The sequence below is a fragment of the Rhineura floridana genome, chromosome 2 (genome assembly GCF_030035675.1).
Source record: "Rhineura floridana isolate rRhiFlo1 chromosome 2, rRhiFlo1.hap2, whole genome shotgun sequence".
Lineage (NCBI taxonomy): Eukaryota > Metazoa > Chordata > Lepidosauria > Squamata > Rhineuridae > Rhineura > Rhineura floridana.
Genome location: NC_084481.1, coordinates 168,461,008 through 168,476,558, shown reverse-complemented (window position 1 = coordinate 168,476,558; position 15,551 = coordinate 168,461,008). Strand labels below are relative to the sequence as shown.

Here is a 15,551-nt window from a genome sequence, read left to right as displayed (position 1 = left end):
TTTTTCCCCATTAATTTTTTTATTCAAAGTTTCAAAAAACAAAACAAAACAAAACAAAAACAAATTAATAACTAATACAATAAAATAAAATGTTGACTTCCGATTTGTCGCAGATCAGTTATAGGTCTATAATATATAACAAACCTGTCTCTTAATATATTACAAAATCACTTTCCTCCAGTAGTTATCTTAATTAATCATCAAATCTCATTAACATCACTTTATTCTTTCCGCAAAAAGTCAAAGAGAGGTTTCCAGTCCTTGAGAAATATATCCATCGATTTTTCTCCAAAAAAACATGTCGATTAATCCATCTCATCAAGTCTGCTAGGTCCAGTAATTTCAATAGCCATTCTTCCATTATCAGTGTTAATTCCATCTTCCATCTTCCATCCTTGCATCCATAATAATCTTGCTGTCATAGTCATAGTCATATAATAAGAGTCTGATGGGAATTTTCTTCCTCACAAATATTTCTGAATGTGTTACTGAAATGTTGTCGTAAAGTCATATCTCTGTTCCTCTTTTTTACGAAATGCACTAGCACATCTCTTGAGAGTTTTTCCATTGTCACATATCTGTAATTAATTCTATAAATTTTCTCTATTTCAAGCTCCATCACATCATTCCAGTCCAGAAATTTTTTCGAAACATTGATAGCTTTATCTCTGATATCTTCATCAATTTCTTCAGGGACAACGCTGAATTCCAAACAGTAATCTTTATCTCTAAGGTCCATAAACTCCAAATCTTTTTCCAGTTCCACATTTGATATATCTGTTCCAATCTCCAGGACTTGCATCTTCCCTTTAATTTTTCTTTCTTCTTCTATTGCTTGTCTAGTTATATGTTTGATCTCATCAACCTCCTCTCTCATAAAATCCCCTATTTCTTTCAGCTCCTGCTTCATTTTGCCAAATTCAATTTTCTTCTCTTGTTTGCCATGTCTAAGTTCTTGTTTCGTTATCTCAATCTCATCCATTATTTTCTGAAACATATTTACTTCCAGGGTCTCAGCCACTTTCTTAATTGTCATTTTTAAAACCAAGAAAAAAAAAACCCTTCAATTTCCAGTATAGCACTATTCCCAAGCAAAGAGCAATTTATTTCTTTTTCCAGCAACAAAGGAGTTAATATTCCAAACCTGATGACATCATAATGTAGACAGCACAAACTGCCTTATCTCTTATGTGTCCAAGAATGCAAAACAAATTTAGTTCACAGCATCCAAATAGTTAGTGGCATAAAGAACAAGCAGATTTGTCAAAATGAAGTAGACCAGAAAAAATAGTCCCAGACATATAATACTCAAAAGTTCATATAAATCAAAATTTTTCTCCTCAGATTAGATATCTCTCATCCGTTTGTATCTTTATAATTCTCAATTCCAGGCCAGCTTTTTGCAATAAAAACAAAGATAAGCTATTTCGATTTCCTTCCGCCTTAATTCCGTGTATAAAAGAGAAAAGTTATAACTCACCCAGGGATTCTTTACTGCTGATTCTTTTAACAAATCTCTTTTACTGCAACAATTTAAGCCAAATGATAAGGATAGAAAGAAGAATGCTTGCCTGTTAAAATCTGTTTTTCTTTGAAGAAAAGAAAAACGTCTCGCTTAATCAGTTTGAGCTTGCTTGAAATTCCTTGGCTCCGTCCCACGTTGCTGGCTGGTCCTTCGTTCATAGGCAATCCTAATGAATTCAAGTCCCCCAACAAACACAACGAAGCTTGTGGATGATCTCTTCGTTTCTCCCTTGCCTGGGATAAAGTTTTTACCAGTCAAAAAAAACCTTTTGACTGGTTTTAAAACTGAAAAAGCTTCCTCTGAGACGAGAGCTCGTCTCAGAGGCAGGCACAAGCGAAGCAATCCTTCCCGGAAGTCGTAACCCAACCACTATCTGAGATACTAATCAATGCCAGATTTGAGAGATTCTGGCTCTCTCCATAAACCATCTTAATTCAGTAGACTAGCATCTTATTTATTTATTTATTTATTTTATTACATGTTTAGACCGCCCTATAGCAATAAGCTCCCAGGGCGGTGTACAGCATAATAAAACAGGTTAAAATACAAGTGGATGTAAATACAATACACAATAAAACATAATTAAAATTTTTCAATTTTAAATTCAAATTTTTAAATTTTTAAAATGCCTGGGTGAAGAGGTAGGTCCTTACCTGGCGCCGAAAAGATAACAAAGAAGGCGCCTGGCGTATCTCATCAGGGAGGGCGTTCCATAGTTCGGGGGCCACCACTGAGAAGGCCCGAGCTCTAGTTATCGTTCTCCGTGCCTCCCTATGCATTGGGACACAGAGAAGGGCCTTCGACGTCGAGCGCAGCGACCGGGTAGGTACATAGCGGGAGAGGCGTTCCGCCAGGTATTGCGGTCCGATGCTGTTAAGGGCTTTATAGGTAAGAACCAACACTTTGAATCTGGCCCGGAAACATATTGGTAGCCAGTGCAGCTGGGCCAGGACAGGGGTTATATGATCAATTTTTTTTGTCCCAGTAAGAACTCTGGCCGCAGCATTCTGCACCAGCTGAAGTTTCCGAACCGTCTTCAGAGGTAACCCTACGTAGAGTGCATTACAGTAGTCCAATCTAGAGGTTACCAGAGCATGGATAACTGTGGCAAGGTTCTCCCTATCCAGATAGGGTCGTAGTTGGGCTACCAGCCGAAGCTGGTAGAACGCATTCCGTGCCACCGAGGCTACTTGAGCCTCCAGTGACAGGAGCGGATCTAATAAGACCCCCAAACTACGGACCTGCTCCTTTAGGGGGAGTGTAACCCCATCTAGGGCAGGTCGGACATCAACCATCTGGGCAGAGAGCCCCCCCACCAACAGCATCTCAGTCTTGTCAGGATTCAGTCTCAGTTTATTAGCTCTCATCCAGTCCATTATCGCAGCCAGGCAGTGGTTTAGTACATTAACAGCCTCACCTGAAGAAGATGAAAAGGAGAAGTAGAGCTGCGTATCATCAGCATATTGCTGGAAACGCACTCCAAATCTCCTAATGACCTCACCCAGCAGCTTCATATAGATATTAAAGAGCATGGGGGACAGAACTGAACCCTGTGGGACCCCATATTGGAGTATCCAGGGACTCGAGTAATGCTCCCCAAGCACCAACTTCTGGAGACGATTCTCGAGGTAGGAGCACAGCCACCGCCAAGCAGTGCCTCCAACTCCTAAGTCCGCAAGACGTCCCAGAAGGATACCATGGTGGATGGTATCAAAAGCCGCTGAGAGATCAAGGAGAACCAACAGAGTTACACTCCCTCTGTCTTTCTCCTGACAGAGGTCATCATACAGGGCGACCAAGGCTGTTTCTGTACCAAACCCCAGCCGAAAGCCCGATTGACATGGATCCAGATAATCAGTTTCATCCAAGAGAGCCTGGAGCTGGTGAGCGACCACACGCTCTAAAACCTTGCCCAGGAACGGAACATTTGCTACCGGTCTATAGTTGTCAAGATTTTCAGGGTCCAAGGAGGGTTTCTTTAGGAGCGGTCTCACCACCACCTGTTTCAGGCAGGGTGGTACCACTCCCTCTCGTAAAGAGGCATTGATCACCTCCTTGGCCCATCCGGCTGTTCCGTTCCTGCTAGCTTTTATTAGCCATGAGGGGCAAGGATCCAGAGCAGAAGTGGTCGCCCGCACCTGTCCAAGCACCTTGTCCACGTCCTCGAGCTGAACCAACTGAAATTCATCCAATAAAACAGGACAGGACTGTGCTCCGGACACCTCATTAGGCTCAACTGCTACAATATTGGAGTCAAGGTCCCAGCGGATGTTTGTGATCGTTTATAAGTGAGGTCAGCTTTGGCAAGTTTGCTTAGGCTTGTAGCAGGGAAGATGGTGTACCATTTGGCACTTGAAAAATTGTTCTTGAATAGATTCAATCCTCTGTAAATCACTATTACCCCAGAGCTGTGCTCCATAAAGCAACTGTCCTGCTACTTTTGCCTTATAGACTTTAAGTGCAGGCTGAATTAGCTGGCCTTCCCTGCCAAAGTAAAATTTAACTATTCCATTTGCTGTCTGACCAGTGCAATCATTCAGCCGTGCCCTCCTCTAGGTCACTCTATTTCATTCCCCCTCTCACTCAGGTTTCTATTTTTCCCCTCCATAACAGTCAATGGAAGTCCTCAATGAATTTATTTTTTGAGTGACACATGCATACAATTTTTTCCTGTCATTTCCCCAAGTCTGCCAATGCCTCCCTCTTAAAAGTGAATGGATGGTGCCATTTTGGCTACATAAGCAACAGCACCCACCTCTGAACATCATTAATAGAGGGAAGAATGTGAGGACTTCAATGCTCCATGGCAGTATTTCCCAAAGCATAAGGCAGGTCTTCTACAGAGAAGATGGACAGTTGCCAAAATATTCAGCAGTTTGGGGCATGGGAAAGAGAGGCAGCACAACCTACTTGAAATCAAGGCAGCACAAGAGGTTTTATCTAAACCTCTTGATTTGATTGACAATCAGATGCATGTATTCTCAGAGATAAATCTCAATGAGTTAAGTGGTGCTTACTCCCAGGTAACAGTGCACAGGATTGCAGCCTCAGTGCTAAGAGTCATTGGCACAACTATCTGCTTTAAAAGGGATAGTTGCTTCCCTACGTTCCCTGTATTCATCTCCAAGGTGTAGTTGTCTGGGGTTGCGGGGGGATCATAGACCCTTTACTTTTGGGAGCAGGGTCCCAGCCAGGTCCCTATGTATGAGTCAATCAACATGAAAGGGGAGGCTGTGTGTTACCTACTAAGCAGAATCTTCTGAGTGGCTGACTCACCTCCTTTCACTCTAATTGGCTCCATTCAGTACAAAATAACAAAGATTCTTCTCAATGGCTAACACACAGCTTCCCCTTTCATCTTGATTGGCTCCTAGGGATGTTTGTTGTAGTGGAGTGTGGACTTTTGAGATGTCAGTGAGAGCCAGGGAGATGAGGGAAAGTGGAAAAGGGGACATGGCAATGACAAGGTTTGACGTGACTATCACGAAATGACCCTACACTTCTGAATTTGCCACTGCACTACTGTTCAGCTCCAAGAAGCACCTTCAAGGCTTCCGCATGCCCATGGGTACTTGAGGACCTTGCTACACAGGAGTCAACATTCACCTTTCTCATCCCCGTGAAACTGGGTATCCAAGGCTTCAAGAGGGAACCCAGCCTCTGGAGTTGCTTTTTCTATGTTTGTTTGCTCAGCTTCATCAAAGGCAGGATTAGATGCCTGAGCCACTGTGGCTGCCCTCTTAGCAGCTATCTTCTGGGCAAAGATACTTTTCTTTCCAGGTGCTGATCTGGCCTGCAGGAAGACAAGACAGCAAGTAAACACTCCTCTGTCTTTCTGTGTTCTTATATTAACAAAAACAACAATAAAAACAGTTCATCAACATTCCTGCCACCCAATACAGTTGCGTCAATATGCGCCATCCAGATTTTCTGCTATCTTCAACATGTATTTGTATATGCTTTTTGATATACAGTGCAATTCTATGCATGTTTACTCAGAAATCAATCCTGCTCTGCTTAATAGGGCTTATTTTTATTATTATTATTATTATTATTTATTAAATTTATATACCGCCCGACTAGCAATAGCTCTCTGGGCGGTGAACATAAAATAGTATAAAAATACAATGAATAACAAAATAATATTAAAATACAATCAACAATACAATAAACATTATTAAAATTAGATCAATGTAACTTAAAATGCTTCAGAGAATAGGAAGGTTTTGACCTGGCGCCGGAAGGAAAGCAGAGTCGGCGCCAGGCGTACTTCCTCAGGGAGACTGTTCCATAGTTCGGGGGCCACCACTGAGAAGGCCCTAGATCTTGTCATCACCCTCCGGGCCTCCCTGTGAGTTGGAACCCGGAGGAGGGCCTTCGTAGCAGAACGTAGTGCACGGGCCGGTTCATATCGGAAGAGGCGTTCCGCAAGGTATCGTGGTCCTGCACCGTATAAGGCTTTATAGGTTAATACCAACACTTTGAATCTAGCCCGGAAACATATTGGCAACCAGTGCAAGCTGGCCAGAACAGGTGTTATATGCTCGGACCGCTTGGTCCTTGTCAGCAATCTGGCCGCCGCATTTTGCACTAGTTGTAGCTTCCGAACTGTCTTCAAAGGTAGCCCTACGTAAAGCGCATTACAGTAATCCAAACGTGAGGTTACCAGAGCATGTACCACTGATGTAAGGTCCTCTTTACTCAAATAGGGACGTAGCTGGGCTACCAACCGAAGTTGGTAAAACGCATTCCTAACCACCGAGGCTACTTGAGCCTCAAGTGAGAGGGAAGAGTCTAAAAAGACTCCCAGACTACGAACCCGGTCCTTTAGGGGGAGTGTAACCCCGTCCAGGACAGGGTATATATCCACCATCCGATCAGAGAACCCGTCCACCAACAGCATCTCAGTCTTGTCTGGATTGAGCTTCAGTTTGTTAACTCTCATCCAGTCCATTGTCGAGGCCAGGCAACGGTTCAGCAAATCGACAGCCTCACCTGAAGAAGATGAAAAGGAGAAGTAGAGCTGCGTGTCATCAGCATACTGATGACAACGCACTCCAAAACTCCTGATGACCTCTCCCAACGGCTTCATGTAGATATTAAAAAGCAGGGGGGACAAAACTGACCCCTGCAGGACCCCATATTGGAGAGCCCGCGGTGTCGAGCAATGTTCCCCAAGCACTACCTTCTGGAGACGACCCGCCAAGTAGGAGCGGAACCACTGCCAAGCAGTACCTCCAACTCCCAACTCCGCGAGCCTCTCCAGAAGGATACCATGGTCGATGGTATCAAAAGCCGCTGAGAGATCAAGGAGAATCAACAGAGTTACACTCCCTCTGTCTCTTTCCCGACATAGGTCATCGTACAGGGCGACCAAGGCTGTCTCAGTGCCAAAACCGGGCCTAAAACCCGATTGAAATGGATCTAGATAATCAGTTTCATCCAATAGCGCCTGGAGCTGGCCAGCAACCACCCGTTCCAAGACCTTGCCCAGGAATGGAACATTCGCCACTGGCCTGTAGCTGTTAAAATTGTCTGGGTCCAAGGAAGGCTTTTTCAGGAGTGGTCTCACCACTGCCTCTTTCAAACAGCCCGGGACCACTCCCTCTCGTAAAGAGGCATTTATCACTTCCTTGGCCCAGCTACCTGTTCCATTCCTGCTAGTTTTTATCAGCCAGGAGGGGCAAGGATCCAGTACCGAAGTGGTTGCACGTACCTGTCCAAGCACCTTGTCCACGTCCTCGAGTTGAACCAACTGAAGCTCATCCAACAAAACAGGACAAGACTGTGCTCCGGACACCTCACTAGGATCTACTGCTATAACTTGAGAGTCTAGGTCCCGGCGGATACATGAGATCTTATTCTGGAAGTGATCGGCAAACTGATTACAGCGGGCCTCCGATGATTCCACCCTGTCCGGAGGGTTTGAATGGAGAAGCCCCCGGACAACTCGAAAGAGCTCCGCTGGGCGGCAAAGAGATGATTTAATAGTGGCAGCAAAATGATGTTTTTTAGCTGCCTTCACTGCTCCTACATAGAGCTTAGTCGAAGCACTAACCAGCGCATAATTGTATCCGTCGGGAGTTCGTCTCCATTTCCGCTCAAGCCTCCTCCTATCTTGCTTCATCGCTCTCAGCTCCGGAGTATACCATGGAGCTGTATGAGCTCTACAAAGGAGAGGGCGTGCAGGAGCGATCGTGTTTACAGCCCGGGTCATCTCCGTATTCCACAGAGCGACCAGGGCTTCAGCAGGAGCGCCAGTCCTATCAGCCGGAAAATCCCCCAGAGCCCTTTGAAAACCTTCAGGATCCATTAGTCTCCGGGGGCGGACCATTTTAATAAGTCCCCCACCCTTGCAGAGGGAAGAGGTTACTGAAAGTCTAAACTTCAGCAAGCAGTGGTCTGTCCATGACAAAGGGAGTGTTGTAAAACTCCCCACATCCAGATCACTTTCCCCATGCTCAGTAGCAAAAACAAGGTCTAGAGTGTGCCCCGATACATGTGTTGGACCACTAACATATTGAGACAGCCCCATGGCTGTCATGGAAGCCATGAAGTCCTGAGCCGCGCCAGACAAAGTGGTCTCGGCATGAATGTTGAAATCCCCCAGTACTATTAGTCTGGGGGACCTCAACAATATATCCGAGACCACTTCCGCCAGCTCAGTTAGGGAAGCCATTGGGCAGCAAGGTGGGCGGTACACCAAAAGGATTCCCAGCCTGTCCCTCTGGCCCAACACAAGGTGTAAACACTCCAGGCCAGTAACTGAATGAACATGGTGCTTGGTGAGTGAGATGGAACTCTTATAGACGACAGCGACCCCACCTCCCCGACCCTCAGATCTACCATGATGCTGGACCAGGTACCCCGGTGGGCAGAGCTGAGAGAGACCAACTCCTCCCTGCTCACCCACCCAGGTCTCGGTTATACATGCCAGATCGGCTGCCTCATCCACAATCAAATCGTGGACGAGGGAGGTTTTATTATATACCGATCTGGCATTTAATAACAGCAACTGGAGATCTGAGAGATGGCTGATAGGACTACCAACGACCTTGCGGGTGTGGGAAGGACCGGAACAAGGCACAGCCACAACATGTCTGGACCGCGTTCCCCTTACCTGGCACGTCCTTCTCACAGCGCCATACCTTCCTTTGCCCGTCACTACGGCAATTGGGGCCCCCTCAAGTCTCCCCGCCTGATGGATAAAACTCTCTCTGAAGCACATAATACAACTAAAATATACAACAATTAAACGTATAAAAACAGCTATATATACAGCCATATATACAGCATATAAACAAACATACATTCATATAATCAGGCACCCATTCATCTCAAATTGCATCAACACACCAACAAAAAGTAAAAAAAAAAAGAAAAAGAAAGGAGCAGCACAGCAGCAGCAGCAGCCTCTCCTTCCCTTGGGGCGATGCTTTCTTTCTCCTGCAGGGCCTGGGTCTCCCAGGCCACCTCAGCCAGCCGGCTTATGTATCCCTCCAAAGAGGGACAGGTGGTAAGAATCAGTCCTGGCTGGCTGGGTACCTGGGGCCTGGTCCTGCCAGGCAGAAGTCCCTCTGGGAAGGGTGGTGGAGGTGGTGGTCCCGCAGCAGCAGCAGCACAGCAGCAGCAGCCTCTCCTTCCCTTGGGGCGATGCTTTCTTTCTCCTGCAGGGCCTGGATCTCCCAGGCCACCTCAGCCAGCCGGCTTATGTATCCCTCCAAAGAGGGACAGGTGGTAAGAATCAGTCCTGGCTGGCTGGGTACCTGGGGCCTGGTCCTGCCAGGCAGAAGTCCCTCTGGGAAGGGTGGTGGGGGTGGTGGTCCCGCAGCAGCAGCAGCACAGCAGCAGCAGCCTCTCCTTCCCTTGGGGCGATGATTTCTTTCTCCTGCAGGGCCTGGGTCTTATTCCCTAGTAAATGTGTTCCATCTACCAAGGGCATGTGCAGTAATTGCAAAGATTACTATGGATCCATAAAAGTACTCAACGAAATCCACGTCAATGAAATATATTCATTCAAAGGTCCGGTTCACATGTAACAATAAGCCAAAAATGGCTTAGCAAAAACAAGCAAGCACACAGGTACCCAAAGTAAAAAATCGCTTTGCTCCTCCCCCACTCTTGCTGCAATACCCAGAGCTAAACCATAATTTGGCTTAGCATTATGTATGAACCCAGACTCATAGTTTGTCTCACTCTCAAACAGTAACCAAAGTTTGTTCTTGGTTTACTGTTTGTGGTTTGTTTAGAGACGACAAACCATGAGCCCGGGTTCATATGTAATGCTAAGCCAAACCATGGCTTACCTCCAGGTAGCACAGCAGCAGGAACACCAAGCAAGTAGCAAAGCAGCTGCCGTGTTCTCTTTGGGTACCCACATGCTTGGTCATTATTGTTAAGCCATGGTTTGGCTTGTTTATCCACATGGGAGCATTAGTTCGTACTAAAGACACTGTTTTTATCTCCATTTTCTATTTGCACCATCTGCAGTGAGTGCTCAATGCTAGCTGCAAATACAGTATTTTCCATTCACACAAGCAGTCCTTCCTCTATGAAGGATCAATCACTGCTTATGACTACTCCTTCTAATTTTACATTTCTACTCCCCCTGGTTGCTAGGGAACTGAGCATGCTCAGTTTATTTTACCAGCTGCAGTAGATTCCTTTAAAAAACTAGGGGGGGAAATTGTGATCAAAAGGGGGTGGAGAAAAGGGGGGTCCCTCTATTTACACTAATTTTGGACCCTCTGCCCATGGGGTGTAAACACTCTAGGTCAGGAGTTCTGAAACTTTGTCCCCTACTGTACCTCGTCTGAATTGCCAGTGGTCTTTGTGGGCAAATGAATTGAAATGAAATCCAAATAAATTAAAAAATAGCTTTTAACATGTTACAAAGGCCAAGCCCAAAGAAGTGTCCTTGGCACCACGTTCTGGGTTAGATAATTTTAATGCATCAGGAAGTTAAAGCCTTCCTTATTCCTTATTCTTTCCCAGATACAATGGAACATATTGCTTTGCTGTTATATATTTAAATGGAAGGAAGGAGAAAACACATACAGTTCTTGACAAGGTGAAACAAGCAAGCATCAAACTGTAGGTAAATTCTGACTAGTATGTTCCAATCCATCTCCATGATTAACCCAAGAGGCTGCTTATCAGAATGCTTTGCTTTTCTGAGGATAAACAAACTTCACAGTCTTGTAAAGGTCATTTCTGAGATTTTGGGACTATAATAGGGCAAGAATTTCACAGTAATAAACTAGATTATTGGTGTTTAACTAATGGATTTTAAAATCTGCATGGTGTCTCAGAGTCTGTCACAGACCTATTGACTATTGATAAGGAAAAGAAGCCACGAAGCAAATCCACCTACACGGTAGGGATTCAGGGAGCCGTGATGGAATGGAAAATAATACATTGCATCATCCAAAGTTGCACAACCTCTACGCACATAATTAGCTGTGTGAAAACAGGTGCAAATTCCCCTCCCTCCAGCAAGAGCCACGAGAGCTGGTTCAGCATGCAAAAACTTGTTTGTGCACGTGGAAGAGACTCTCTGGATCCCGTTCCATGTCTCCCATCAGCTTTTTAAAAACAGGGGCAAAAAATGTCACCTTCAATATGTAAAGTGACACAAGCCAATACTGCACACTACCATATTTATAGCAGAAACATTGCAGGGTCACTCCCATGCTGTCACCCAGGAAACAAAATTCTCACATGCTCTCAGTTTTATTTGTGAGCTGCTACCTCCAAGCACTCCAATAGCGAGGCTGATGAGAGTGACTTTTTGCTGAGGAAAAAGTGGCTGCCAAGTCTGACTGTAGCTCTTCTAAAAAAAATGTAAAAGAGAAGGACAGAGACACAGGCAAACAAAATGCCAAATCACAGAACCCTTCTGGGCTTCTATAACCCTTTTTGGGCTTTTGGACACTGTAACCCTACCACAGCGTCACACCAAAATGGCTTTTAAAAAGACAAACAAGCTCAACGTCTATCAGCATTGTGAAAGATTACCGCTATTCAGGAGTTCTACTTGTTAAATTATCATGTTGAGGAAGGGGGGGAGGAGAAGGGCGCAAAAGTAGCTGCACCCTATGCACCAAGAAGACCCTTATCCTGGCATTTGCATATACAAAGCAACCATCTACAAGGAGGGGGCTACAATGCAAGAATTCCACACGAACAGGAAGCCTGCAGCCTCCTCTCTAGAAATACCTGTATGTGCCAGAGTGGGGCGATTCAACGCACATGGCATTATGGGAGGGCTACTAGGGGCAGCCCCACTTCTCCTTTACATGTTAATTTAATATGGAAGTAGAGCACCTAGCTAGGGTAAGAATGACACATGGATTTCAATTAAGCTTTGCCTGCATATCTTAACAAGAGAAAGACAGCATACCATTGAAAGCCATCTTGAGGATGCCCAATTTAGGTCTCAAAGATGCTGGAGATTAACAATATAGTAGTTTCAATATGTTTGGATGCAAACTAGTGGGGGGAAACCAACTTTTACAGGGTAAGCCTATACGCTGTCTACTCAGAAGCAAGTCCCGTTGAGCTTACTTCTGAGTAGACATGTACTGACATGTACAAGATTGCAGTATAAAAGTTTTTGTCATAAAGTCTTAAAGAAAGCAGAGTACATATAGGCAGCCTGTGTGATGACACTGCTTTCGAGAACCCAAAGTCACTGTGTTGCTGCTTATTGTGAGTACTAATGATTAATCAACAACCACATTTTAAACTGCAATTAATGATTTGGTTGAATAACTGCATAAATGAATTGCTCTCTAGTTAGAATAGTGCAACCCTATGTGTGTCTACTCATAAGCACATCCCACTGAGTTCAACGGGGCTTCCTCAAACTTAAGTTTCTGAAAACAATCCTGTTGACTCAAAGTACTCAAGTCTGAGTGTGCAATATACCAACAACCCCCCAAAAGGACTGTGCAGACCTACCCATACTGACCTCAACTAGTTCATCCTTCACAGGAATTGTTGCAACCCCCCCTGCAACTTTGTACCTTCCTCCCCCTCCATCCCCCACTACTGTATGACATGCTGCTATTTAGTGCCATTATCGCACCACCAGGATCATGCTGCAAAGCTGCCATCTCAGCACTGCCTTAGAAGATCTCATTTACACATGAACCAAAAGGAGGTGATAAGTCTCCTGAGTTCGCAAGAGTGGGCTGTATCAGTTAAGATTTCAAGTTTCTGAGTGATTTTGAAAGCTCTCACCTATTAAAAAACTGGAATAGGACCCTTTCTTTTGCTGAGATTTTTTTTTTTATTTGCAGGGAGATTATTAATGTAAGATCCTCCGTGGCGCAGAGTGGTAAGCGGCGGTAATGTAGCCGAAGCTCTGCTCACGGCCAGAGTTTGATTCCAAAGAAAGGAGGAAGTCGAATCTCCAGTAAAAGGGGTCGAGGTCCACTCAGCCTCCCATCCATCCGTGGTCGGTAAAATGAGTACCCGGCATATGCTGGGGGGTAAAGAAAGGCTGGGGACGGAACTGGCAATCCCACCCCATATATATGGTCTGCCTAGTAAACATCGCAAGACGTCACCCTAACAGTCGGAAACGACTCGCGCTACAAGTGCGGGGACACCTTTACCTTTTATTATTTAATGTGGAGCAGCATCCAAAACTAGATTTCCCAACTTTCATTCTGAAGTGACATAGAATGATGAGGTTGAGTATAGGCTATCACCTTCTTCCAGAATGGAGTAGATAACCCTAGAGAGAGAGGCACTGAAACTGATGGACTCTCACCGATTACTCTAAACCAGCCTTCTCCAGTCTAGTGCCCTCCAGACCTTTCAGACTCCAACTCCCATCAGGCCAGTCAGCATGGTCAATAGTCATGATGGGAGTTGTAACTGAGAACATCTGGAAGGCACAAGATTGGAGAAGGCTATTCTATGCTACTTGTCAACTACCATGCATTCCTCTGACTGTCTACTCAACCAAGGTAACTCTATACATCCCCTGTAGCCTATGCCAGCATAGGATGGCCAATGGGGCATTTAGTCCAGTATCCTGTTCTCACAGTGACCATCCAGATGCCTATGGGAAGCAGGCAGGCAGGACCTGAGCACAACACTCTCCCCTCCTGCAGTTTCCAGCAACTGGTATTCAGAAACATACTGCCTCTGACAGTGGAGGTAGAACAGACCATCATGCTACGAATAAAAGATTTTCTTTTACCCTAAGCTGCCTTAGATGTTTCCTACTACTACTTGGATAAATGAGAATTTAACTTTGCCGTATCTTCTCTCTGCTCCAGGTATATAAAGGGGAGGGGCCGCCTGAGGCAGTGGCACACTTGGAGTCTGGAATCCATTTCCCTCCAACAGAAATCATCGCCACACTCTGCAAGTGCTGAAAAGAGACGGGCAAACTAACAGGTGACTGAAAGCCCACCTCTTTTCAGGGTAAAAGCTTGATACCTGAGTAGCTTTTGGTTCCTTGGGTGAGACGAGGGAAGTGTCATTGCCTACTATGCTGGAAAAAGTGGTTTCTATACCCTCAGGGTGACAACCTGGTGGTGGTTTCTGTGCCCCTGAGTGAGAGACAAGGGGTGTGTGTGTGTGCTTGGTATGAATGTTGCATTTAGCATGTGTACGTATTGTTGCTTATTTGTATTTAGATTTGAGTGGTTCTCATGGAGTGGACATGCGAGTGTGCTGTTTTTAGGATGTGAGACTGAATTATGTGAGTGCTTGCAGAGGGTCATTAAAATAGTATGCTTGAGTGCATTGGTTTAGAATATACTGGATAAATGTGTGTTGATCTTCTAAGGGTGTGCTTGAGTAAATTGAATCATATCTATTTCCAACTGTAGTTAGATGAAATTCTGTTTGCTATTATAAAGGCTGGCTGTTGTAATTGTTCTGCTTTTTATTATATAGTTATTAAGAAATGAGTTTATTTTCTTTTTTCTAATCTACCATGTTTAAAAATAAGATTTGATTTTTTAACTTGCTTTTTTTATGCCTAGGGGATATTTTGTTCTGTCTACTATGTTTGCTATGATTTTTTCTTGTATTTTTGTAGTTCATTTATATGCAATGTTTATACTAAATGTTGATACTAACGAGGTTGTTCTGTTCAGTTATCAGTTGTATTTTATAGACCGTATAGTTTTTTGCATTTGCTATTTAAAATGTTTAACTGATGTTGTCCGCTTAGAGTTTCATTTAAAAATAAGTGGTATATAAATTGTCTAAATAAATAATAAATAAAAAGGGAACTTCACAGGACTAAATCCCTTCCAACCCAACACACTCCCTTAGCAAAAGAAATCTTTCTATGGGTTAACATACCTTCTGTGCCCTAAAGTGCAGAAGAAAGGGAGCTTATAAATAAATAAATTTGGATAACATCATCTCATAAAATATCAGGATTCTGTACAGCAACAGAAAAATATTCAAAAACTATTAAAAACAGTACAGATCAATCACTAAAATGACTGGCTACTCAAGAAAATTTGAAACAACTGTATGTGCCTGTCAGCATAAAAAAAAGGTCTTCAACAGATGCCTGAAAGTCAAAAGTGAGGATGTCTGTTGCTCGAGAAGTGTTCCACAGCGTGGGACTTGTGACATTAAATGCTCAATCTCTGGTTGAGGCCAGCTGAACCTCTGTAACAGGCGCCATTGCTCCTGCCTTGACATCTTACAGAGCCAGGTGGGAAATCGTGGCCAAATGCTTACTCCACTCACAGTGCTTGTTTTCTGCATCAGCAGTTGCCCTTCTCTCTCCTATGTGCCTTCTCTGCTCAGATTCTTTGAATGAAGCCATCACAGCTTCATTTAAAGCTGGACCTGGCAGGGCTAAAATCCTTGGGAACTCCGTGAGGCTTCAGAGCCCTAATGACCACCAGAAAAATAACCACTTAGTCAGCCACTGGCTTCCACCATTGCCTCACCCTTCTAGAAAACTCATCACCCACAACTGAAAATACAACAGGTCTGTTTACATAGAAATACAGGAAGCTGCCTTATACTGAATCAGACC

The 15,551-nt window shown here is 44.4% G+C and overlaps 1 protein-coding gene across 3 annotated transcripts in view; it reads right to left on the bottom strand.

The window, feature by feature from the left end:
• RPAP1 (RNA polymerase II associated protein 1) overlaps positions 1-15,551 on the bottom strand; it is a 107,051-nt gene that overhangs the window by 67,535 nt on the left and 23,965 nt on the right. For all 3 annotated transcript variants that reach the window (XM_061611375.1, XM_061611373.1, XM_061611374.1), the window contains one exon: positions 5,132-5,318. In XM_061611375.1, the coding sequence (XP_061467359.1) occupies positions 5,132-5,318 (187 nt within the window). The remainder of the gene's footprint in view (positions 1-5,131; positions 5,319-15,551) is intronic.